Here is a 25,686-nt window from a genome sequence, read left to right as displayed (position 1 = left end):
TTGTCGATCGTCATTGCCAAGATGTGACGACTCTTTTGAAACTCTGAGATAAATGCGTTTATTGTGTGCTCTTGTTATCAGTTTCCAGAGTAGGAAACACAACTCAAGAAAAAAACTACTACATTTCAATCTATACACTTGTTTTTAGATACTAAATAAAAAATATTGATAACAATTGCAATATTTTCGTGTTAGAAGATAACAAGAATGCATTTCTGGAAAATGCAGTTGAAGCATATTTAATATAAATTATTGTGGCATTCACACCACTGACTTTATAGAAAAACAAAGTGTCGATATTTTAATAGACATTTTTTAATTAAATCCTTATCTAAGTAACAGTGTTTGTTTTCATCATAAAAAAAACTAAGTTTTCGTTGGAAAACACAGATTCATACGATTTTATTGTAATAAGACGTTGGAGAAGCGAAAACGTTCTACATTACGTTTTATTGAATAAAAAAGTATTAATACATCCATGAATTATTTTCAAATTGAAATGAACAGACTCGGAGATGGCATTTCTCTTCACTTAAAATCCTATTTTAGCTGCCCTATGGAAAACAAGGCATGAACTTCCACTGTCCATTTTTATAACTACATATCAGTTAGTTAGATGTTGCCCTCGTTGAAGTCACGTTGATGCGAAGCAAGACCATTCTAGTGTTGTATTTTCGATTTTAAGTGTGTATTATGGTAAGTGTGTCACTTAGAAATCGAGAAATACCGGCATTGCATTCTATGCAGTGCTTTCTCTTTGCTTATATATAGACATGTAGTAAAAACATCTTTTATGTACAGAGGCCTTTCCTGTACCGTTGACAGTGTTCATTTCCATGGTAACTGCGAATTGACTTTCCTAGAGGTCTTAACACATTCAGGTAAACTTCGGCTTGGGAAAATAATCCACTGCTATAGTTTACAGAAATAGTGACGCTGAGGTTCCCGACACTCTCTACTCAAGTCGCAAAACAGAAGGTGAAGGAGCGACAAAAACGAGTTTTACCGATCAGCTTGAGGATGCCGACTGAGGGCGCTGCAGGGAAACGGAACATGTTAGAAGAACGCAAATGATCCGGACACTCAGCATCTCAATGTGAACATAACAATGCTATGATACCCACACACAAAGGCCGGCGAACTCGCATTGCACAAGGTCACTAAAGTAGAGCACCGAATGCAAAACCGTGCACTATAGTATGCAAACCCTTGTCTCCACTGATTTTCTATCGTGCCTGAATTTGTAGGGTTTTGCTTCCATAAACATTTGCGCCAAATTGCAAAGAAAAGTATCAAACTGCATCTACTGTGATTTTATTTAGTATTATTTCACAAAGACTATTTCAGATCGCTCAAAATACTAAATATATATCATCGTATCTCCATGGACACATTACTACCTGTCTATAGAAATCTAAAAACGCCATAGTCACGTCGTAACAATGTCTACTCTATCAATCGTAACTGGCCTTGAAATTAGTCATCAATATTAAAATTGCACCATCTTTACAAACAGTCCTTTACTTATGAACAATTACATTTCAAAGGCGAACCATTTAAATATTCGGATAGAATTAATCTTGTCACCCATTATATTGAAAAAAAACAACATGTTTTTTGTTCTATGTCGGATCAATTGATTTCATTTGACCAAACGATGATCGACAAAGCTCTAGGCAGAAATGGATGAATTCACACACTGAGATCACGGAGATTCCAACGTAGAGTCCAAGGGTTCCACCAATGTCACTCAGTAAATCTTCCCACTACAAGACAGAATTATGGAAATTAGACAAGAAAATGATACATGCCGCTTAATAAGATCCGGTATTTAGTTCATGCTCCTATATGATATTATCGTCGTAAGTTTGACTTTTATTGCAATGCACCTTGACGCGTAGAATGGAAGATTCGTCGCTTGAGGGCGCTCCCGACGCTAACTCCCGCGGAAGGGAATCAAAAGATTAGCAATTGCAGGAATCGAAAATGATAACAACGCAACATCTGACATTATTGACTGTATTACTTCCTTTGCAAAATACACAATTTGGAACATTCGAAATTCAGTTACTCTTGGTGGGATTAAAGTTTCCCTTCAAACCTATGTTATGCAAGTAAAATGTTATCTTTCCTCATGGATGAATACATTATATTGCATTTATAAGATGATGAACAAAGCTGAGGATTCTATCACAAAGTTTTCAAGCCTTGTAAGACTTGAAGGAGAAGAATGCACCTTGAACGCATTCATATGATGATCTTTGTAATTAAACAGCTATTTTGGGTTTTTTTTTTCAGACAAGTTGCATTGTAATTTTTACGCATACACAGTTATGTAGATTTGTTTTATTTGTGACTATGTTAAAGCCCGTCACGGTAGTGCAGGGAGCACCCTCGATCCACGGATATTCCGGTCCATTTGACAGGTTCATGATGACTTTATTATTATTAAAATAGGAAACAGAAATTTTAAAATATTTCGTAAGTACCAATTTAGTTTCCCTGTGCAAAATATCATGAAAAAAACCCCAATCGTTTGAAATATTTTCATACCGTATACACTGGTCGCTCATTGACAGATTCGTAGTTCATGTCAGTAATGTAGACTTCCAGTTTAACTAAGTTGGATCTAGACATGGAAAAATGATGAAAGAAGGAAAATTAAACACTTTATTTATTCTTGTACCAGCGCTATTCTCATACTCGCCACGTATCATAAGCATTTTATGTAGCCTCCATTATTTCGAACAAATGTGACGTCGAAGACAGTTGTTTCCCCTGAAAACAATTGATGCATGGGTAAGTCTTAGACTGCGTGAGTCTTCGATGACGTTACACGAGTACATGTGTCTTATATATTGACACATATATTTCAAGAACGTCTGTCTGTCTGTATTTCTGTCTGTCTTTCTGTCAGTGTCTATCTGTCTACATGTGTGTATGTATATGTTTGGATGTATATTGTTATTGTTGTCGTTGTTGTTGTTGTTGTTGTTTCTTTGCATCGTTGCTGCTTCTCCACAGATTCATTACCTGGCAGACATCATGTCATTGATATCTTTTAGTTTCTCATTCTTCCGGAGGAGCGATTTAAGCAAATATTTCTGTAAGCAGAGGGGAGAGAGAGAGAGAGAGAGAGAGAGAGAGAGAGAGAGAGAGAGAGAGAGAGAGAGAGAGAGACAGAGAGAGAACGATAATGGCATTCTCAAGTTAAATTATATACAAAATAATGGATTAGCTGATCTCAGCAACGACCTTATGGTTTAGGATGACAGCATGCTTTAAATAAAAGTTAGGACCTTGCCTTGCCCTCATTAATAAAAAAAAAAGATAAACATACACATATATAGGCAAGAATTTCAAACTATTGAATTTTGAAGAGTTTTTGACCTCTCAGTAAAATACAGATTTTCCTCCTTAAAACACCGTGCATAAGATGGTTGACATTCAACTTGTAAATACATCCCATTTGTAACTATGTAATTACTGACAGGTGAATTTCAGTTAAGAGCAGAAACCTATTTTTCCGACAGTAGCACTGTATATAGTTTGCACTGTACTGCAATGCCTTGACGTGGCTTATATTCTGCACTTGGGCGTTTTCCATATTTAGTTAAATCTCCTTTTGTTGACTAATCAAGAAATATGCGCTACAGAAAATCATTGTTTGACACTTTGGTAAGGACTGTTTTTTTTTTACATACTATTCGAAAAACAAGAGACTTTTGACTGAAATTGTTAAGATCAACTCTTGACCAGAATTATTCCTCTACTTACCAAATACACATCTGATGGCCATAACGACTGTGACAATGACTTCGAATAATAAAATTCACTGTAAAAAAACGAAAGGTCTTACTCACGTCGATGGGGTATATTATTGTAGAATGTACAGAGCACTGAGACGAAGTGGAGTGCGCTTTTAAGAAATAAATAATAATAATAATAATAATAATAATAATATTACATGTATTTACCTTATTTGGAAATAACCTACAAAAAGCTGACACTCCTACGGACGCTCGTTAATGTGCCCTCAAAGGTAAACATTCTAATAGATTTACATGTATTTGACGATATCACCAGCTGAATATTGCTGAAATCGGTGACTGCACATAAAGTTGAAAAACAAATTTGTGCTTGTTTCGCTGTAGATCAAACATTGGCTTTGCCATTAACCATGCTTGTATCCTCGATGTACATACGCTCATTGCTTCCAAATGATAGCGTGTAATACATTTGACTATCAACGATCAAATATTTAATCGAACTATACATTTCAGCAATGTTCACGCCTATATAGTAAGCCTCGCCCACAAGACATCGTCGCCTCGATTATGCATGAGAACCATGGTAGAGTTCCAGTGAGTTGTCGGGAGTGAAAGGCTCACCAACGAGTCTCAAAGCAACGACTGTAGGAAGCGAAGCGATGGGTCTCTTTAGTTCTTGCCATATGTGCTCCTACTGCCAGGGGGCACTTCACCTTCAAAATTATTAAAATGTGTCAACGAAGTGTCGAGGTCCGTAGAGCGAGACTAGTCAAGAGTGTCCCTTGACACTCCTGACGGTGGTTCACTTACGTGCACGGTGGTGGGCATTCACAGGTATAAATCCCACTGAAGAAGATGTACCCCAACAATTGCCGGCACACTTCTTCAATTGGAGAGAGAGAGAGAGAGAGAGAGAGAGAGAGAGAGAGAGAGAGAGAGAGAGAGAGAGAGAGAGAGAGAGAGAGAGAGAGAGAGAGAGAGAGAGAGAGACAGAGAGAGACAGAGAGAGAGAGAGAGAGACAGACAGACAGACAGACAGACAGACAGACAGATTTTTTAATCTACGATGTTATGAAAATCCAAACATTTAAATATTCTGTGAACATTTACAATGACCACATCGTTTTCAGGTGATACCTAACAATATCGGTGTTTGTATTTTGATGGTAAAATGATACTTGGTAGTCTTGCCTCACAATGCCATAGTTTCAGTAAGCAATTATTTTATGAAAAAAAAAATCAAACGATAATAAATATTAAGGAAGACCCACTCTCAAGCAAGACTTACAGAAACAAACTTTTCTGTAAAATTAACCAACACCATTTGTAAGATTCCTGTCCCATCTAGGCTGTTTCGCGATCGTGTCAATGGAGTGCTTTACCTTGAGTTCTATTCAATAGGAGACACCGAGAAGTATCGCCTGGATTATTGGAGTTCCGTGTGGAGCATGAACAGTGTGTAACCAAAGCATTCTGAAAGCACTGCAACTGACAACCCTTCAAACAAGCAGACACATATATGTCAATGAATAAAAATATAATGAAAGTATAAATGTATATATAACACAAATTACTTCACCAGTACAAAAATAATATCTGCTACTTTAGTTTCATGAATCCTGCAACCGTAAGACAGAAGTGATAGGATTCTAAGCCCTACACTCTCATTTATACGTTTGGGACGAGCCATTCTATTTGAAGTTGGCGGAAACATTTGATATACAATATTTGTTTTGGTAGCGATAAGTTGAATCCAACTCAAAATCTTGGTTTAAAAGTTTTATTTTGTTATATGTTTGACTATTCTTAAAACGAATATAATGGGCTGACATTCGAGTACTTGTGCATTTATCAGCTTGTATAATGTTGTAAGATATGTATGATCCGGCACATCGTTTGAACTCTAAATCTCTGCAATGAGATCATGTGCCAACGGCTCAGTAGGAAGATATTGACCGGAGTGATAGAAAATATGCGGTGAAAGGTTCACTAGTATGCCTGTGTGTATTTTCGTGATTATAGTCTTCTCTACCATCTATCTCGCCTCCTAAATCAATCCTTAAGACGGTATTCTGTATTCTGATGTTACATTTTTCCATGCAAAAGTAGCCGGACAACAATTACAATGTTCATCATGAATTTCATAATTCTACTATAGAATCTCTCTCTCTCTCTCTCTCTCTCTCTCTCTCTCTCTCTCTCTCTCTCTCTATTATATAACGTATATGGCTCAAGATGGTTATTCAACTTACCCGACGTGTAGAGTATTTCAAATCGGTGTTAAAACCTTGGACAGGAAAGCTTTCTAAGCAATCTCCGTATGGTTTGGGCGTCCTTGTTCTTACGTTCTGCAAAGTCGAAGAGAAGACCATTATGGTGTTATGAAAAGTAAGAAGGGTAGAAAAAAATCCGGATGGCATTGAACAATGAATAATCGACCATTGAATAATTGTACGAGGCGTTGTTAAGGTAGTATGCGTCTCGAAAGTGAAAGACTTAAACTTTTGCTCAAAATTTCCTCAAGGAATCTTTTAACCGTTCACTTTCAAAATCAAGAATAAAAATTGGGGGTCATCCTGCAAATTGTGGTACCAGATTTATCCATATTTGAAATTCAAAATGGCACCCATCCCTGTGTTATCTCTATTGAGAAAAAGAGAATTTCCGATTTTCAAAAGCTGGTGAAAGTTTTTCCTACTCAAACGGCTTCAAAATGAGTAACCAAAAGTGGTAGATCAGAAAAGAATTGGAAAAGTTTGAAAAGTTATACTGAGCCAGATGACCTTTAGTCATTTTGTAATCTAAGAGGGCACCAACAAAGGTATGCTTATTGAACTTGTCTATTATTCACTTCACCCTTTGAGTTCCTAAATCAATTTTGCTACTTTTATAAACGAAACCAACACAATATTTTAAGATTGTTCAACATTTGACTCACAAACAATAGCTTCCGTGAAGTCATGTCAAGTTGAGCGAATATTTTGGGGGAAAAAACCCAGAAAAATTATAAATCTTACACTTAATTTTCGGCTTAAAAAAACTTGTTGCAGTCAAAGAATTAAACAACACGTAAACTGCAATCGATTGTGATGTAAGATTTCCACATGCCAACATTGAGCATTGTTTTACTGTTTCCTAATTATGTATGATTTGTTTACTATCTTAATGAGTTTACGTTATCTTACAAAGGTCAATCCAGCTGATGTGATCGTCCCGGGTTTAATGGTAAAACCGTCGATGAACGGAATAACCAACGCACCAGCTGGCGTGATGGTAACTCGAACACCCGAGTCTTGACCGTAGAGGGCGATGTATTCACTCTGTTCGGTAAAAAGGATCATTTCAAGACCTGAAATAACCAAATCAGAGCATGGGTTGAAAATCAATTGATAAATTTGGAGTAAAAAGCGTGATATATCTAAGTATTCGTATATGCCAAGTGTTGTCTTTTCCGCAAATCTACAGATCATGACTACATCGTCGATTGATAGTACTTATCTGCCTCAGATAACTCACTCAGTTTGATATATTAATTTGCAAAAAAAAAAGGCATTTCCTACGCGGCGTTTTTGTTGTTTCCACAGGTATCCTTAACAAACACTTCATTATCTCATAATGTGGCGGAAGCCAAAGCAATGTTATACCATGAAATTCGCGCAAAGGATTATGGGCAGAAAGACAAGTGTTTGGCGGACTTGTCACATTTTTGGTTCGCAACCGCAACTAATGCTGTGCGCGCTACCATTTTTCCCAAAGTGATAAACCGAGCTCCCAGAGGGCGCCATGACTCTAAGTCTTCCCAACAACAGTCATTCCACAAACATACCTGCCCTTACCTAAAGAGGGCCCTGGTCCCGTGGCGAACAGGAAGTCGTTATTGTCACTTCTTCCGGGATTAAATGAGAAACAGTTGCCATAATCTCTGTCTTGAAATTCCAAAATTTTGCTTACAAGTGCCGAGAAAGTAAAGAAAATCAGTGACATATAACCAATAAGTCGCTCGATCATGAATTGTTTTGTTTGAGAAGGAAAGGCAATTTAATAAGAATTTGAAATTTTCACATTCACTTTTAGGCGCGCATCTTACTAAGCGTAACTGTGAAGGTGAATCTTAAAGAGGCACTCCCACTTGGTAACATTTTAAAGCACATTTTTTAATGCCAACGGTCGATATTGCTGTGGCGACTGCGCACGGATCGCGAGATATCGATAAAAACATGTCCTCAAAAAAGTAAAAGTTTGAATACCGGTGGCCCACCTAAATTCAGCTCCGAACATCGAACGTTCGGCACTGGGGCCACTGTCAACTAAGCTATGGAGTACGAGTCTACGCTGACGCTGCTGTACGCCACAATACCACTCGCGTCGGTGGTCGGTCATGCTCCGTGAGAGAAAGCTGAGTCTTACCGACTTGGCGAATAAACGAAAAACAGTTTTTGCTGATTCCGCCAGAATTTGCAGAGGTGACTAGCACAGTATACACATATTGACTGGCCATGAGGGCAACAGCATACGTCTGTACCCCGAGGGACTGTGAGTCACCCCCAAAAACAGACTGTTTCCCGAGGCCGTAGGCCGAGGGAAACAGTCTGTTTTTTGGGGTTGACTCACAGGCCCGAGGGGTTAAAGACGTATGCTGTTGCCCTAATGGCCAGTCAATATGTGTTTTGTAACACACCTCATCCGTAGTCATACATAAGAACGTACCATACACAAAAGTTGTCGCATGTAAGCTATATGATATCATATCAGCATGAAAAAGTTTTTGCCGACAGGGTCGCAATACTTCTGCAAAACGTTCAATGCTCCTTTGATTATCGTCTTCGTTCGTTTCGAGTCCTTGTTTGAAACCAGAGCATTCAGTTCTTCTTCAGAAAGTAGGATAAACCGAGAAATTTCTCGACTATCGTTTCGCTCGTCCGCAGACGGCATCTTTGTTTACATTCCAGTTCGCGCATGCGCCAATGTTTTTTTGACGTCAGCGGCCATCATTTTTCGGAACTGATGCCTGGCAGGCAACAGTTCCGACAAATGATGCCTGATGACGTCGTTTACGTGGATCAGCACAAAAAGAACGCATCCCACGTGACTGTCAATTGGCGAATTAGAACACAGACTGCGGATGAGGTGTGTTACAATTACCGTTGATACATAGCGGCCGCGGCCGCTGCATCGTATGCACAGACGGACACCACGCGGCGGCCGTTATGTATCGAACCACGCGTAACCGTGTGGCAGACGATAAAATGTAGTCATCAGAGGCGGCTAATATTTTACACGTAAAAACTGATATCTATGTGGTATTGGTTAAAAATATAATAAACACAACTAATTGAGAATAATACAAACGACAAAAACTAAGGAGAAGTTTTAAAAAAAACTTATCTGAGGTAAAGGCATAATGCTGTATATAAAGTCTTTGCAGTGGGAGGTAAATTAATTGCGTCGTTCGAACTTATTATGGACTCCCAAGAATATCGTCAGACAACAACAAACCTTCGGGGGATTTCGGGTCATAATCAGAAACGATCGTAAAACTTCGGATGTGAAAAATACGCTCGGGAAATGACATGTTTTTTTTACGATATCTCGTGATCCGCGCGCAGTTGCCACGTCAAATAATAATGACCGTTGGCATTAAAAATATGTGTTTTAAAAATGTTTCCAAATGGGAGTGCCACTTTAAACGGCGTAATGAATTCATAAGCAGTGCTAAGTTTTGAAGAGAAAGAAAGCAGTATGACTGCATAAACGTCATGATACAGCTCTAAAAGGGTTACCATTCCATCGAATACGATTCCTTTGGTTGTTTGCTTTTCTGGCTACTTTGGTTTGATATTGACGAAATGGTGACCGAAAAACATTTTCTCTCCCTTTTAGCATCTTAAATGCGTGAAGGGAAGAAAGCTCATCCCATAGGAAAGCTTTACTATATTGTATTGGAAAGAGGTTTGTGAATGTTTTGGATATATTGGTTGTGCTTTAGTCGTTTTGGTGACATCTGTAGTAAAAATCTCGCTGAGTCATAGGCCCTTGAGCCAAAGATCTATGCTTGAACACACCACCACAGGAAAACATTAAATGTCACCGTAGTCTCGAAATGATTAGGCTATATAGCTCTTTGAATGCTGTAATTTTTCCCACCAAAATGTTAGAACATTTTACAATTATTTAATGAATTTTTCTGTGATTGTGTAGATAATGTTTGACCAAAGGACACAACGTTTTGTTTGCTACAGTTTCTTTGTATCAAAAGTTAGGGAAAAATCTGAAAAAAGGATCTTGATCTCAAAAAAAAATAATTGCATGCGTTATATTTAATAAAGGTGACAAAAATTAACTATGGTACTCAAAGAGCTAAATAAGCCACAGACTCGCTCCAGCGTCAATGAGGAAACAAATTTAGCGTTTTTTCAAGTTCAAGATGGCATTACCTCATGTCACATTCATGTCCAGCAAAAGCACACTGCACGATAAAACCTTCCTTCGTGTGACCCAACGCTGCTATCTCGGCATTGCTCAATTTCAGGGCTGGTTTCACGTCCGAGTAATCTGCATATCTACTAAATGCTTTAAATCTCGTCCAATCAGGTGGATCCTCACCCATGACGCGGTCGAAGCCGTTGGCAACGTACACGTTATCTCGGAAGTGTTCGAAGACGCTGGCGTTTTTCGTAAGGTCCTCAAAGAGAGCTTTCAGCCTCGAAATGATATCACTTACTTCAGAATTTCTGTTTCCTGGAGTTATAAAAAGGGGCCGTCAATGACGGCTACATAAAGTACCATTACTGAGAGTCAGGGTTGAGAATAAATACGCGTTCCTCAGTGTTTTGCAGCCAAACAACAAACCTGACCAGTTATTTTCACAATCCATGATAAACGTCCCATGCGATTCATGAAAATGAGTTGCGAATTAATTGAGGTCTATTTCACAGAAAATGTTAAAAACATGAAAGATTGCCTCAACATAGAAAGAATTAGGGCACATTGGGGCATGTAATAAAAAAATGAGACGTAACACTTTAGTTATCACTTATTGCTTATGTGCGAAAAAAAGTTTTCTAGATTGACTGTTTGATTTCGAGAAACCCATCACTGAAAATTGAGGGACAATGCCAAGAAACGTAAGGTAAAGCGTCTTAGATTTTGCATCAAGAAAATCTGCCATGATGTAACAATCATTGCATGTATCGAGATTTGAAGATATCGTTACTACCGTCAACGTGGTTGGTACAATTGACCTCATCCGAGGAGTCGTCACAGTCCTTGATGACGTCACAGACGCTGTATTTGTGAAGGCACTCCCCAGAACCACACCTCCACATATCGTCGGGACAAGATGAAGCGTTAGCAGGTGGTATGTATTCTAGAACATAAAACAATGCTTGCTTGTCAGTGTACGTGAAGTCACAAGTAGGTCTAACAGACAAGTGAATACTCGTTTATGCAAATCACTTGTGCACTCATGGGGAGGCAAGCATAGCATGGTAACACAAAATACTCCTACAATTTAAGTATTTTAATATACATGTAGTTATCACATTTATTCCTTAAATGGCAAAAATTCTAAGTGAAATATATGTAGCTCAATATTGCAATACCGTTGTCGATTTCAAAGCGTCAATGAATCAGGCTATTTGCGCATACGCTAACTCCAATAACACTGAAACTAAAATATCACTAACACAATACAACATTCCCGGTTAGAGATCAGTTGTACTCACTGTTCAGAACAAGGTTCTGATAGTAAACAAAGTGTTTATCGTGACGTAACGTAGCCCCTTCGTCGGCAGCATTTTCTCTGCTCAGTAAACAGGTATTGGAATCGCTGTTGTAGCTGAACGACTTGCAGATGTACCGCTTTGCTGTTGAACACATTTCAATGCAGGCGTCGATCGTTACCTGGGTTACCGTTTCTGTCTGTTGGGCGTCACTTGGCACCAATACTCTTTCGTTCTGCTTGTCAAAATTTGCATAGAGCCTTTCCCGCCAAATTTGTACACTGAAGTCCCTTTTGAACTCTATTACAAAAAAAGGATTTTATAATATTGGTTAGACATGTGTAAATAAACACATCTACTATGGTGAAAATTCTTCAGTTCAGCGGATATGAAAACTTTTAAATTATTGTCTTACTCTTCCTTCCTGTTATAGCAAGCTCCAGCAATAGAGGGCGAGGTATTATGCAGGGTTTTTCTTGAACAAATAATACCCGAGAAAACGTTATAGAGAACTACTATACCTACGGCCAAAATGACCAGTTCTGATATTCACATGTAGAGGGATATTGGCTAAAATCCTACCGCTCAGGTAGTTATTGACGTTTTCCCGGACAATTGTGTGTTGTAAAATGTCTAGATTCTTGCAGTATCATCATGTAAGAGTGTCTAGTATTGAATTTGTTAATACGCAATATGATACATTAAAGTTAAGAATATGACCCTGGAGTTAAGAATATCAAAAGGGGCAGTCAATGACAGCCACATAAAGTACCATTGCTTGCAATTAGGCTTGAGAAAAATACGCGTTCCTTAGTGTTTTCCAGCTAAACAACAAACCTGGCCACTGTAAATAAACTTCCCAAAAACCGGTTTGAAAAACAAACTTGTTTCATGATATCAAAAGAATGGATACAACAATCGTGTAATGTTAAAACGAATATCAAGGTGTGTATAGTATACACTCAGACAAGAACGCAAAAGCGTAAAAAGCTCAAAAAGCTTTCGGCACTTTCCCAAATTATGATGATGATAAGAAATTTACCTTCGGCGTGGACTTGGACCTCGCAAAGTGTTAAAGAAACAGCAGCGCCTTCATGTTGTACGCTGACATACTTTCCAAGCATTGGAACGTTGCAGTTGACGGCCAGTTGTGTTTTGTCCGCATTGTAATCCCCAATGGTTCCACAGAGGGCATTGACCTCTCCCTTGTTGATCTCCCAGTATCCAACGCGTGTGACTAGTGACGTCAGGTCTTCCTCTAGAAGTAAATCATTGTAAGTGACGATGAACTGTTTTCCATTTAAACTGTACAACCGATTATTTGAGTACGCTTATGTTTAAAGCCGTTAATAATAATTAAATACTGTTATCGTAGCGGGCGTCTATCCGCGGGGTAGTGCATTTTCATTGAACTTCATGTATCCAATATCCAGAACAGTTCAGTTTCGTGCTGTAATTTCTATTTATACTGAGATCTGTAGGAGCTGGAATTACTCCCCCCCCCCTCGAATTTTCAACGCCATCGCTTGCAAATTTATTTAAATTACCCAATTTAAAGCTAAACTAGGTTCTCCCCCTTGCCAATGTGGTCAGGCTACGACCCTGACAACATTTCGTTTTCACGTTTTTTTTTCTCCATTCATACTAAATGTGACAACTTTATATATCATGACCTACGACAACAATCCATGAAGGACAAGGCCACCCTGTAGACTCGGTAAATCTTTTCCAGATCAACAGACCACCATGGGTTCTTCTCCACCACGGTCACAGCGCAGGTTAGTTGGTTGTTCCCCTCGGGTATATCGCCGTCCACCGCCCTATCTGCCGTAAAACTAAGGACGGTACTGCTTTGCTCGGCACTCTTCCCCTTGGCTACGTTTGGCAGGTTATCGACGTCAACTGTAAGAAAGTTCACGTAAAATAAGAATTTAAAAAATGACTCTTGTACGAAAACAAAGCTTAATTAATAATTATGGTTTAATATTATGTGGGTTTTGAAGTCATTACCCAGTTCGAATGAATCTGAGATGCAATGGTACTGATCTGATTAATATTCGTTTAGCGTTATTACCTCGTTATTGAATTTATGGTACACCCTCTTGCCATTGTGTTATAAATTTATGATTATGATAAGTCATTGCCGTCGTTACTTTGTGTTTTGTTGTTGTTGTTGTTGTTGTCGTTTTTGTCGTTTTTATGGTAGTTTCTGAGATCTTACGGCATTTCGTGAAGGTTCTTTTAGCAGCAAAACACACTTTCGACACGAAAGCACAGAAAGTGACATCAGTAATATTGAAGTCTATAGATGTGTAAGTCAAAGTAGTGCATCTGGGCAGCCACTGAGTGACTTCAGAAAACTCTGAAAAAAATTCCAATGGTTGTCCAACGAATCGTAAAAAAATGTCTCACTGTTTTCGCAAGATCTTTTGATGATTAGAAACAATCAACTAACACGATACTTTCCTTTCCTTAAGTCTCCAGTTATGTGAAAGTCAAGCCCCCCAACCCTGCTGAACAAAATAGTAGCATACCCTGACCGTAAACTTGAACCTCGCACACGTGCAAGTAGTCGCTCCTTTCTTTGATTTGCAGCCTGATGTATCGACCAGTCACATGTGGTGCGCAGTTTACCATGATGACTGTATTCTCGGCAGTTTTTCTGCTGATTCTATCACCACATACCGTGTAGTTGTTGAAAGATTCCCTTGTGGCAACTTGAACCTCTGCATTCAGAATTCTTTCAGCTGAAAGAAAGAGAGTTTATATATATATATATATATATATATATATATATATATATATATATATATATATATATATTACACCTCACTCATTCAGCGTGCACTACCATTGGTTAAACACGACTCACGTGACATGTAAAAGAACGTGATGATGCCCTCTGCGAATGTGATGATGCCCTCTGCATTTGATATTACATGGATGACGTCATTTTACTTACTGCGCATCCTTTCTGCGCAAAACAAATTGTCGTTCGCTTGTTGTACTTTGCAGTTGGCAACTTATGGCTGCGAAACGTCATGCAGAGCTGTCACCGGCACAGTTAGACGATATTTTGATGCAGGTAAACAGCAAACGAACAAAAATGGCAACAAGGATTGCAATTTCTGTGTTCAGCGACTATGCTAGCAACAAATTTGGATACGCCACCGAGGAGATCGGCAAACTTTAGCAGCAACCCTAGACTCGGCACTGACATTTTACGCTGAGGTCCGGACTCAGAAGGCGAACTAGTACTGTACTCGAAGAAGTCTTTGTGTTTTTGTTTCTTTGCATGTTTGCTTGTTCGGTGTAATAAAAATAATAACACATGAGAGCTTGGGCAATATCACGATTTTTTGCCTGCCCTCGGGCTGGTGGTCATGATCGAAATACTGATGATGCCCTCGCCTACTATGTACGGCTCGGGCATCATCAGTATTTCGATCATGACCACCACCCCTTGGGCAGGCGATAAATCGTGTAACACACCTCATCCGCAGTCTATATTCTAATTCGCCAGTTGATAGTCACGTGGGATGCATTCTTTTTGTGCTGATCCACGTAAACGACGTCATCAGGCATCATTTGTTGGAATTGTTGCCTGCCAGGCATCAGTTCCGAAAAATGATGCCCGCTGACGTCAAAAACGACATTGACGCATGCGCGGACCGGAATGTAAACAAAGATGTCGTCTGCGGCCGATCGAAACGATAGTCGAGAATTTTTTTGGTTTATCCTACTTTATGAAGAAGAATTGAATGCTTTGGTTTCCAACAAGGACTCGAAACGGACGAAAACTATAATCAAAGGTGCATTGAACGTTTTGCAGAAGCAATGCGATCCTGTTAGGAAAAACGTTTTCTTACTGAACCACTCCAACATATTACATCATAGGCTTACATGAGACAGGTTTTGTGTATAGTACGTTCTTATGCATGGCTACGGGTGAGATGTGTTACAAAACACATATTGACTGGCCATGAGGGCAACAGCATACGTCTCGGGCCTGTGAGTCATCCCCAAAAACAAACTGTTTCCCTCGGCCTACGGCCTCGGGAAACAGTCTGTTTTTGGGGGTGACTCACAGTCCCTCGGGGTACAGACGTATGCTGTTGCCCTCATGGCCAGTCAATATGTGTATAATATTGCCCTCGCTCTCATTTGTTATTATATATATATATATATATATATATATATATATATATATATATATATACACACGTCAGTGCTCGATGCTAAACGCAGAACGTTACAAATAATATCTACACAGCTTACTTCAACTACAACATAAGTATATCTGTTGCTTATGTACTGCTAGCAAGCATTAGACTACTTTTACCCTAACGTACATAAAGTGCAAATATCATTGAGTAAGAGTAGTCTGATGATTGCAAGATTCATGAAACTAAAAAAAACATATATTACTACTTTGTACTTGAAGTGATTTGCTTGAGAGAGAGACACAGACAGGCAGACAGACAGACAGACAGACAGACAGACAGACAGACAGACAGACAGACAGACTGACTGACTGACTGACAGAGGGTAAGAGAGAGAGAGACCCACATTCTTGCAATTCAGTGAATCGTAGTCTCCATGGAATATAGCAAGAAATCGTAGATTTTCCCTTCTTGGCTCAACATCAGTCATTACTAAGTAATATATAGTTTGGGGTATTGCTTACAGCAGCAATCATTCCTGTTCGCGATTATGACATCACTAATGACGTAGGATTCCCCGAGGTCGACCTGCCACCAGGGTTCATAGTCAAAGTCGGTGTGCATACAACTGCGGTGATGGTAGTCAGGGTCATGGTCGCCGTCCACGGCTTTGACGGCACTTCCATCGCGATACTGACTGCTCTGGGACGCAGACTTGCGCAATGCAACATTTGCGTATAGCGAATCTGTCGACAAAAGAAAAACAGTGTTGAGATAAGATAAGAGAACGATAACGGTAGACCAGCATTAAGCAACAGATGCTCGTCTTCCCCAGGGTATCATGCCATGTCAATCACATAGCACGCAATTTTGATTTTTTTTTTCCAGAACTGACATGAAACAATTTAGGGAGAGCAAATTAACCCTTTTAGTGCTGTAATTTTTCCCACCAAAATTTTAGTCTAACATTGTACCAATTTTTATGATTTTTTGTGTACTTTTTTCATAATTTTGTACTAAAGGGACATCACATTTCATTGGCTTCAGTTCTGCATCAAAAGATTGTCAAAACTCTGTGAAAAATCGACTTGAATATATATGATAAAGGTGACAAAATTGACTTTGGCGCTCAATGGGTTAAATTAAATATTGATAGTCAGATCTGATAATTCGTGGACATGTTTTGAGGAGAGAGGTTATTGGCCGAGAAAGTCAAGATGAATCAGACATGATTGTATATAGCTCTATGGCATGCATCAAAGAATGATTAATGGCACAATAATTTGAAGTACGCAATTGCAACCTGTATATAGTGAAATCATACCGGAATCTTACCACTGAGAGAAATCAAGATGGTGGTCGACCTCCTTACAGCAAACTTTACACAGCCATGGTGCTTTAATCATGGGGTGGGAAATAATTTACTGGTTTACTTGTAGGATATCAGCAGTATTTCTTTCGTGACCCTAGGAATACGGTGATTGAGCTGGCGTTTTGTGACAAAGGTTACTTGACGGATTCTCAAGAGCACTGCACTTTTCATATAGAAAATTTCTTTAACCATGGTGTTACCATGTGCATCAACAATGAACAAAATTAAATGGATCTTTACTAAGCTGTTTCGAACATTTGACGACTCAAATTTTCTCTGCCATAGACAACAACGTATACTTGACAAATTTCTTTCTTTTTCTTTTTGTTTTTTTTTGTTGTAATCCACGTCGATGCATCTGATTTCCTCTTTACGAAAAGTAGCGCGTTCGGCCATGTTGTTGTTTTACTCAAAAACAGTCCTAACCTAATCCGAGCACCTCGACCTCACAAAGTGTCAAAGCAGTCGGGTCATCTCCGCTGTCGACGGCAATAGTTAAAAACTGTCCGTTGATCGGATCGTCACATCTGACTGTAAAGGTGAGCGTCGCAACCAAGGCTCTGGATAGCTCCTGTGTGCAGCGGGTATCCTGGGTGTACTCAGCAAACGGGCCGACGTATATTACGGCGCCCTCTAGTGGGATTGCTGTTTGGAGAAGATTATCAGAATGAGTGGATATGTCACAGATTCAATGAAACCATGGCAAGTTATCAACTCTAACGATTGAACAATTAAACCGTTGTCAGTCAGTCTCCCTCTCTCTCTCTCTCTCTCTCTCTCTCTCTCTCTCTCTCTCTCTCTCTCTCTCTGTGAAAATGAGAAACAAAAACATTTTTTTATATTACAAAATTTTTATATTTGTTCACCTACAAAGCGTTGAAACTTACTGCTGGATAACACAAAATGGTGCGTTATCCTGACTTCATAAACGGTATATCGTCTGTCTAGCTTCACTTGCCAGTGCTTGCCCCAGCTTACGTCTGACCTGTAGCACGTATCATTATCTCCATCGACGGCCAAAGACGTCAGGCTGACAGGGTGACTTCCCGTGGTCGTTCGGTACCGTGACAGGATTTCTAACGGCGGAGCTGTAATCGCACAGCAGGTAAAATACATCATTTTAACACCGTGAATTATTCAAATTCATGGCAACAAAGTAAGAACTTGTTCACTCATGCTATATATTATGATACTGTTGAACTTGTACACGACAGCGCATCTTCAATATACCTCTTTCAAGTTATTATCTACGGCAATAGTCACACGTTTGTTGTCTCTCTCTCTCTCTCTCTCTCTCTCTCTCTCTCTCTCTCTCTCTCTCTCTCTCTCTCCTGTTTACTGTCTGGCCAAGACCGAAACAAGGCATCTTCCGAGCAAGTGGCTATTGCAATTTCTCATGATGTTCCCACAACATCGGTGTATTTATGTACTTACGGCAGAGACTTGGACTTTCGTCACTGCCGTCCCGGCAATCGAAAGATCCGTCACAAACAGACAGCTGTCCTATGCATTCATTAGACACGACACATCGGAAATCCTCTTCTCCTTCACATTCTGATAAACAGACGAAAATACAACAGAACGACATTAAGGCAGTACTCGCCTCGAAAGAGAAATACTTAAACTTTTTGCTAAAATTTTAACTTTCATCAAGAATGAAACTTTCAATCATTCTTTTACCAAAGCAACAGTGAAATTAGAGGTCATATATTGATACTAGAAAAACAAATTAGTTGACATTTTACAGATAACAGACATTGAACTTCAAAATGGCCGCCAACCAAGTAAACTCCATGGGAAAAATACAATTTCCGATTTCCGAAAAACTAAGACGCTTGAAGTTCTCTGATTTCAAGAGCTAGTCCCTTGCTGAAAAGAAATAGATCAAATAGATCAAAAAAGTACTGAAAATATTGAGAGTCCGAATGTCTCTCCAGGCGCATTCTTATCACTTGACCCCTCCTAGTTCAAGTGCAGCCTTATTTGATAGTGAATTGCCAAACTTGCGAATTACTATTACACATTTCACGATGAACTGACATAATTCTGTGCACTTATATTCTGTTTTGTAACCAGACAAAAGGCAAAGTCATATAATACACAGCTTTCTCACAATAAATGATCTTTCCACATACCACAGTCATCTTCATCCTCCCCTTCATAACAGTCAAATTTCTTGTCGCACTCGGCATCCTCCGGAATACAGACACCGGACTCGCTGCCACTCCGGCATCGGAACTGTTCCTCTCCGCAGAATCCTACAAAACGAGTTATTAATAGTAAATTCTTTGTTTCATCGACGGAGACCTTGGACTTAAGAAATGACACGTGAGAGAGGAACATGTTCTAATAGTTTAGTGAAAGGATGCTCGATTTTTTAAGCCGTGTAATTATGTAGAACGAAAACCTCTGGAGTAAATTATATCCCCCTCTATCGGCGCGTATGGACGAAAATGAACTTTTCTCAACATATAATGTATGAGGCGAAGCCGAGCACATTACGGAGTGCAAAGTTATATGCAGTCCATTAAAGGGTCCATAGTTGCTATTATTTTATAGCTTTGGTAATGACAGGGAATTTGAAATGTAGAAAACGTCAGAGAAAACAATGCCGCGTAATCGGATATATTATCAGTAACAAGCTGATAGGATGACGTCACAAACTTCACTTGTATTGGCAAACATGTAATAAACACGATTGGAACTAATTTGGGATAATTGGATCTTCATATTTTTCAAATTAATGTTGCAATATTACAAATTACTTACGAAAACAATACTAAAGTGTATAATTTAAAAAGAAAAGTAGATGAACTTACACTTGTACATTAAACCGGCTTTACATCACTATCCAATTATCCCAAATTCGTTCCAATCGCGTTAATATAATAATGGTTGAACAATGTCGATATTGTAAAACTGGTAATCTTAGGAGCGCTATGCATCGTACACGGTAAAGTTCCGCAAGAATTGTCGTTGAGTTCGAGCATAGACCCTCGTTTTTCTCGAGGGTCTATGGTTCGAGCGATCTACCATTGTGTGTTCTCAGTAGACAGTTGACACATATATTCCCTTGAAACGCTCTCTGTATCGTGTGCAAGATACATGCATTAAGGTAGAATGCGCCTCAGGGACAGATATTCAGACTCTCAAACTTTTTCTATTCTCTTCTGATATACGACTTGTTGGGGCTCATTTTGAAGCCCTTGCAGAAAGAAAAACTTTTACCGTCTTAAATTTCTTTTTTAAATCGGAAATTTTATTTTCTCTATAGAGCTGACACAGGGATGGCGGCCATTTTGAATTTCAAATATCAGTAAAATTGGGTTAAATTTGTTTCTATCATATCATAAATTGTACGATGACCCCGATTTTTAATTTTTTTGATTTTGAAAGAGACTGGTTGAAAGATTCATTGAGGAAAGTTTGAGCAAAAGTTTAAGTCTTGGACTATAGAGGCGCATACAAGCTTATAGCTGTTTGGCTGAGAGCTTACCGTAAGTACAGTTTTGCTCGTCGCTGTTATCCGGACAATGAATGGTACCATCACATTGGTTGAACGGTTTGATACAGTGTTTACCGTCAGCACATTGAAAATCACCATCGTAACAGGGCACTGTAAAAATTTCATTTTTGTGTATATTATAAGCGCCATGAGAAAATGACAGAAATTAGAAAAAAATAATACCTTTATGAACTAAAATGAATTATTTTAGTGTAAACAAAATTGTTGGCCAAACATATACCCTCACAACGCAAATTGGCGACCCTTATATCATTGTGTGTGGGAAAAATAAAATAGGCGCCCGTTTTATTCTCTTTCACCAAACGTACATATAACATAGTGTTAGCTTAAAAGCCTTTTACACATTGTTTGCAGCCGTGGCCGTGTCAATTTGGGATTAAGTTTTCCCTTCCAAGCTGAATTTTGCTAGTTTGTGGAACTCGGTAGACATATCAAGTCAATGTACTTTTATTTCTGTAACCGTTGAAAGCACATCTATTTGGTCAACTGAGCGAACAGCATTTCACACTGGTCAAATGCGTGAAACATGACTCACCGTAGTACGGACGAACGAGGTCGCTGTCAAACACCAGCAACTCCCTGTGGACGGTGTCCTTGACGGCCGAGCGTCGGATCATGTTCGTGTTACAGACCGTGACGGTCGGGAAGGGCAGCTGCTCGTCGGTTACCAATTTGATCTAACGAGGTATCGATTAATAACGTGAAGTCTTCAAATAATCGACACAAAATGTGTGTGTCATTTTTGCTTAAGGCTTATATCATACATTTATACGCAACAATTCTTTTGGCTGGCGATTGAGCCATTGTCTAAGAACCTTAGGAGTCAACAAAGAAAAACAGAGCAGACAAAATAAATCAGTCGTCTGTGCTATTACTGTAACCTGGAGCACCATAGCCCTTGTAGTACGAGGGAATATCCAGATTTTTTGGAGGTAATTCAAATTGACAGTCACGTAATCCTTACACTGGGCAAAATGCTTGATGTACAACAATATATACACATATACTGATTCTATACATGTAAGTATACACGTTCGTATACTAATAAAATGCAAAACTACAGTGTACGCTTAGTGTGCAAAGATTTGCGTTACGTATACTCTTTATCTGCATAGAAATACGCTACGCATATCAACGTATTGGAATGTTCTACATACAAAGATATTGTGTTCCGTATACGTTAATATACGTAAGTATACTGAACGTATATCAAGCTTTTTGTCCAGTGTTACGTAAACAACGATTATAAAATAGAGACCACAGTTTTTTCCACCGTCTTGCATTTTAGAAAATATGTACTTTATGGAGTTACGAACTCAGTCTGTTGTCAGAGAAGTCAATGTGTGGAAGTAGCACCCGATAATTGTCCCGTCCCTTACGTAATTCAAAATGTGCCAAAAGCATTTCACCTATCAGCAGAGATATACATGTTTGCAGCTGTATCTCCGGCGATGCATTGAAAGTCGTTTGTTTTCAGTTTCGTCTGACTTCAGGATTTTTAAATTTATTTATATATTTTTGTTGTTTTTGTTTATTTATTTATTTATTTATTTATTTACTTCTTTACTAACTAGTTTATTTACTTCTATTTCTTGCACGGATTATCTTAGAATGTCAAATTTGTTTTATGCCTCACCTCAACGATGACGTCACGATCAAAGTATTGCTTGATCAAGAGTCCGACTTGAGCGACGAGTGCCGCCATGGCAGCCAGAAAAATCACTAACCAGATTGTGCGGCTAAAATGGGAACTGGCGTTAACTATGTAGGAGATGCCGTGCGTTGTAGTCCTATTACCGAAGCCTTGAACTTGAGATTTCCACGTGCGATTGCCACTGTCCGGTCCAGCGGCAGTGCTTCCCCTATCGCCGGCGTCTTTGCTCAACGAATGCCGACCACTCCTGTGAGCGTTCCCCGCCATTGGTGCGATCTCGTTGTGGAGTGAAATAGCTGATACGGACACTTCGTTGTCCATGCTGTCCGTATTGTGACTGTGCTATGCTGTGATGATGGTGTAAGAGAACTGATAGTCAGACATGGAACTACAGATAGAAATGAGAGAGAGAGAGAGAGAGAGAGAGAGAGAGAGAGAGAGAGAGAGAGAGAGAGAGAGAGAGAGAGAGAGAGAGAGAGAGAGAGAGAGAAATATTCAAACCAAGTGCACAATACCTTTCTGTATACCTGTATACAATTGATATTAAAACTAACCATACGTATACAATGTGACTGCCCGGATTTCACAACGTAGGACAGAATGGGGGATAACATAAAATGTCAACCCGAAAGTTTTACCCGACACCGCTTCTTTTAAAAAAAATACCACGCGGTTCTTCGGATTCAAACATTTTGGATCGACTTGAGACAATGGACGACATTTGAATGAAAGTAGCATAAATTGTTTTCACGTTGCAGTGAGTTTCATCTAGATGACAACAGAAAAAACAACACAAACAACAAAAAAATAAAAGAAATAAGCCTTGACTCAAGTTTCTAAACTACAGCTTGTATAATATTCCGTTAAAATATTAAACACTTGAGAATGTTAATGTTCATATAGGTGACTCCACAGGCGTGCGAGAATGATACGTCCAGTCGTTCGTCGGCGAACTGAGTAGCAGAGAAAAGATCACCGTTCGTAAGATTCATCGCGTTTGGCAAGACGAGGAAGTGTGACGCAGCTGTCTTCGACGTGTACATATCGTTCAACGTCAACTTCAGCAAACAGGAATTCCATCCTATCTGAAGTGACCCGTGTGTCAAGATCTTCCAAATTGACGCAAAGAAAATCAACATTACACGCTGTCTATACATTGGCGGGATGTCACGCGTCCGTGGACGCTAATGTATCGAGAGCGTGAAATGTTAATTTTCTTTGCGCCCATTTCGAAGATCATGACACGTGCCTGTTTGTAGTCGAAGCCCACAGTGATACTTACTAGTTGTGAGAGCTGTGACAAACGACAGCGTTGCTGTGCTTTCACGGTCGGTTACCTCTTTAGGTGCACAAAAGTCGCTAAACTCCATGCAATAATCCGACTAGGAGGCGGTTGTAAAGTCATACCTCATACAAAAGCCCTCGTGGCGCTTACAACCAACGAGAATAAAAACACACCCACAAAGCCACCAGACTCAATGAAATTAATGCATGACGCTTAAAGGATCATAATTAATCATCATACTGAATAATTTATAGAAATTTGCCCGTCATTCTCATTTTATCCCTTTCATGCAATGTTCTTAATGACCTTCCTACATTTATGCCAATAATATTAAAAACTTAGCTCTTTCAGCGGCACTTTTCATTTTATCTGATGTTTACGTGACTGTATCGCGTACGCTTCGGGGAAAAAACGTGTAAAATTGGTCAAAAGTCGGATTATGAACACAAGCGTGATGGTACTGTTATTCAGAATTTCACACGACCTCGCAATCAGGGTCTAACATAAATAGATGCCCCGCCGTTATCTCCGTAAAGCATTAATATTGTACACGGCCACGCTCTACCCTGACTTTATCAAAGTTTCGCACATATACATATTCATTGATACCGCCTATGGTTGTTTCCGAGACGTGTGCGGTTCATAGTTACAGTTGCGGGTATGACGTCACGGTTTAGCTGTTCGCGCCTCCTAGGGTAACCAGGTGAATGGTTGTTGACCGACAAACAAGGATATTTTTGATTGGGTTGTTTATCTAAAACCGTACCAATGTCCTCTTCAGTTTTATTTGGGAGTCACAGGGACGGGATTCTCTCATACAGTGATGAAACTTCCTTGATCCCCCCATAACTTAAATTGCTGAAATCGTTCACAAGGATCATAACACATGTGAACTTGAAAAACGTTTAGGTTTCAGCTGAGTGTTCACTTGTCCTAACGAACAAAGAAGCAGAGGGCTGGAGACGATGTTGCAGTCTTCAAATGCAAATTTCTTGCAATATCACTGAAAGTCAAAACCAATATACTAAGAACTTGCTCTCAGGCACCGAGAATTACTCTCAGCGCAGTCCATCAGTACTCTCTCTCTCTCTCTCTCTCTCTCTCTCTCTCTCTCTCTCTCTCTCTCTCTCTCTCTCTCTCTCTCTCTCTCTCTCTCTCTCTCATTTGAATATATTCTATCAGTAGTATTGAGATGACCTCGTCATATTATCATTCAATAATTTCATATCACGTGACAAATGACTCCTGTCATAGTGGACAACAACACGTTTGTTTACGAGTAGACCTTTACATTTACAGGGCTTTTGTGCTCTTCCACGCATAAAGGAAATGAATAATTAAGTACAAAATGTTTAACAGGTCACTATTCTTAACTGATATCTTTTCAAAGTGAGAGTGGTTTTGCAAAATTTTACTTTTCTCGATAATCTAAAAAAATGATTCTGTATTGCAAAACACTGATAGAAGTCAGTTATATTTCGTTGGATCTCTGAAAACGTTCAAGTAACCATGACAAACACCCTACTGAAGTCAGGTAATTGTGTGTTCGGTCACTGTCACTTAATTTGTGTTCAGTTTTGTTTCACAATGTTCCGTTTGCATTACAATCCTCTTAGTATCTTCCAGTACTGCGATATCTGTCATAAACCATGGTAACCAGCTACCTCCAGGGTGCATTGTACGAAGTTCAGGGTTCAAAACCTATGCAGGTATTGACCCCTTTATAATTTTGAATGACAGCATTGTAGCGAGAAAACAATATTGGTGTCATCATAATACATGGTAGACGACTAAAAACCATTAAACATTTCAAAGGGACTGATTATTTTACAGAATGTCTAGCAGAGAAACAGAAGGAGACTTGCCTTTCTATCCGTATGAACATGTATTTAATAAACTATGTATGTATGTATGTATGTATGTATGTATGTATGTATGTATGTATGTATGTATGTATGTATGTATGTATGTATGTATGTATGTATGTATGTATGTATGTATGTATGTATATAAAAGTGTGGCCGCGATGATTTGAATGAATGCGACACAAGGGAGTTTCACCCGGGGCTGTCAATCATTTTGTATTTGCTCTACGTGACTGTATACACAGTCCGCCTAGCCTCTGGTACTGTGCAAGGATGTCAAGTCGGTTAATCCGGTAGAAACTAAACTAAATCATAACTTCGCACACTCAA

At 39.2% G+C, this 25,686-nt stretch overlaps 1 protein-coding gene across 2 annotated transcripts; it reads right to left on the bottom strand.

The window, feature by feature from the left end:
- Positions 1–43: 43 nt before the first annotated feature.
- LOC139126114 (uncharacterized) lies at positions 44–23,641 on the bottom strand. 2 transcript variants are annotated; one of them, XM_070692165.1, is made up of 24 exons: positions 23,489–23,641; positions 22,189–22,594; positions 21,088–21,229; positions 20,523–20,642; positions 19,162–19,284; positions 18,461–18,580; positions 17,914–18,114; positions 17,453–17,671; positions 16,179–16,400; positions 14,026–14,238; positions 13,169–13,393; positions 12,534–12,749; positions 11,495–11,791; positions 10,987–11,136; positions 10,205–10,508; positions 7,607–7,716; positions 6,956–7,119; positions 6,023–6,118; positions 5,153–5,267; positions 4,581–4,653; positions 3,778–3,835; positions 3,034–3,104; positions 2,554–2,629; positions 44–1,766 (listed from the first exon to the last, which is right to left on the bottom strand). In XM_070692165.1, the coding sequence occupies exons 2-24, from the start codon at positions 22,525–22,527 to the stop codon at positions 1,623–1,625; spliced, it is 3,798 nt and encodes a 1,265-aa protein (XP_070548266.1). In that variant the 5' UTR covers positions 22,528–22,594; positions 23,489–23,641; the 3' UTR covers positions 44–1,622. The 2 variants fall into 2 exon arrangements, with proteins under 2 accessions (XP_070548266.1, XP_070548267.1); XM_070692166.1 differs by having other exon boundaries at positions 22,189–22,553; positions 23,489–23,629.
- Positions 23,642–25,686: the final 2,045 nt, after the last annotated feature.

This window comes from Ptychodera flava, assembly GCF_041260155.1.
Source record: "Ptychodera flava strain L36383 chromosome 3 unlocalized genomic scaffold, AS_Pfla_20210202 Scaffold_26__1_contigs__length_13983176_pilon, whole genome shotgun sequence".
In the NCBI taxonomy this organism is placed as follows: Eukaryota; Metazoa; Hemichordata; class Enteropneusta; family Ptychoderidae; genus Ptychodera; species Ptychodera flava.
This window is presented reverse-complemented; position numbering and strand designations above follow the sequence as displayed.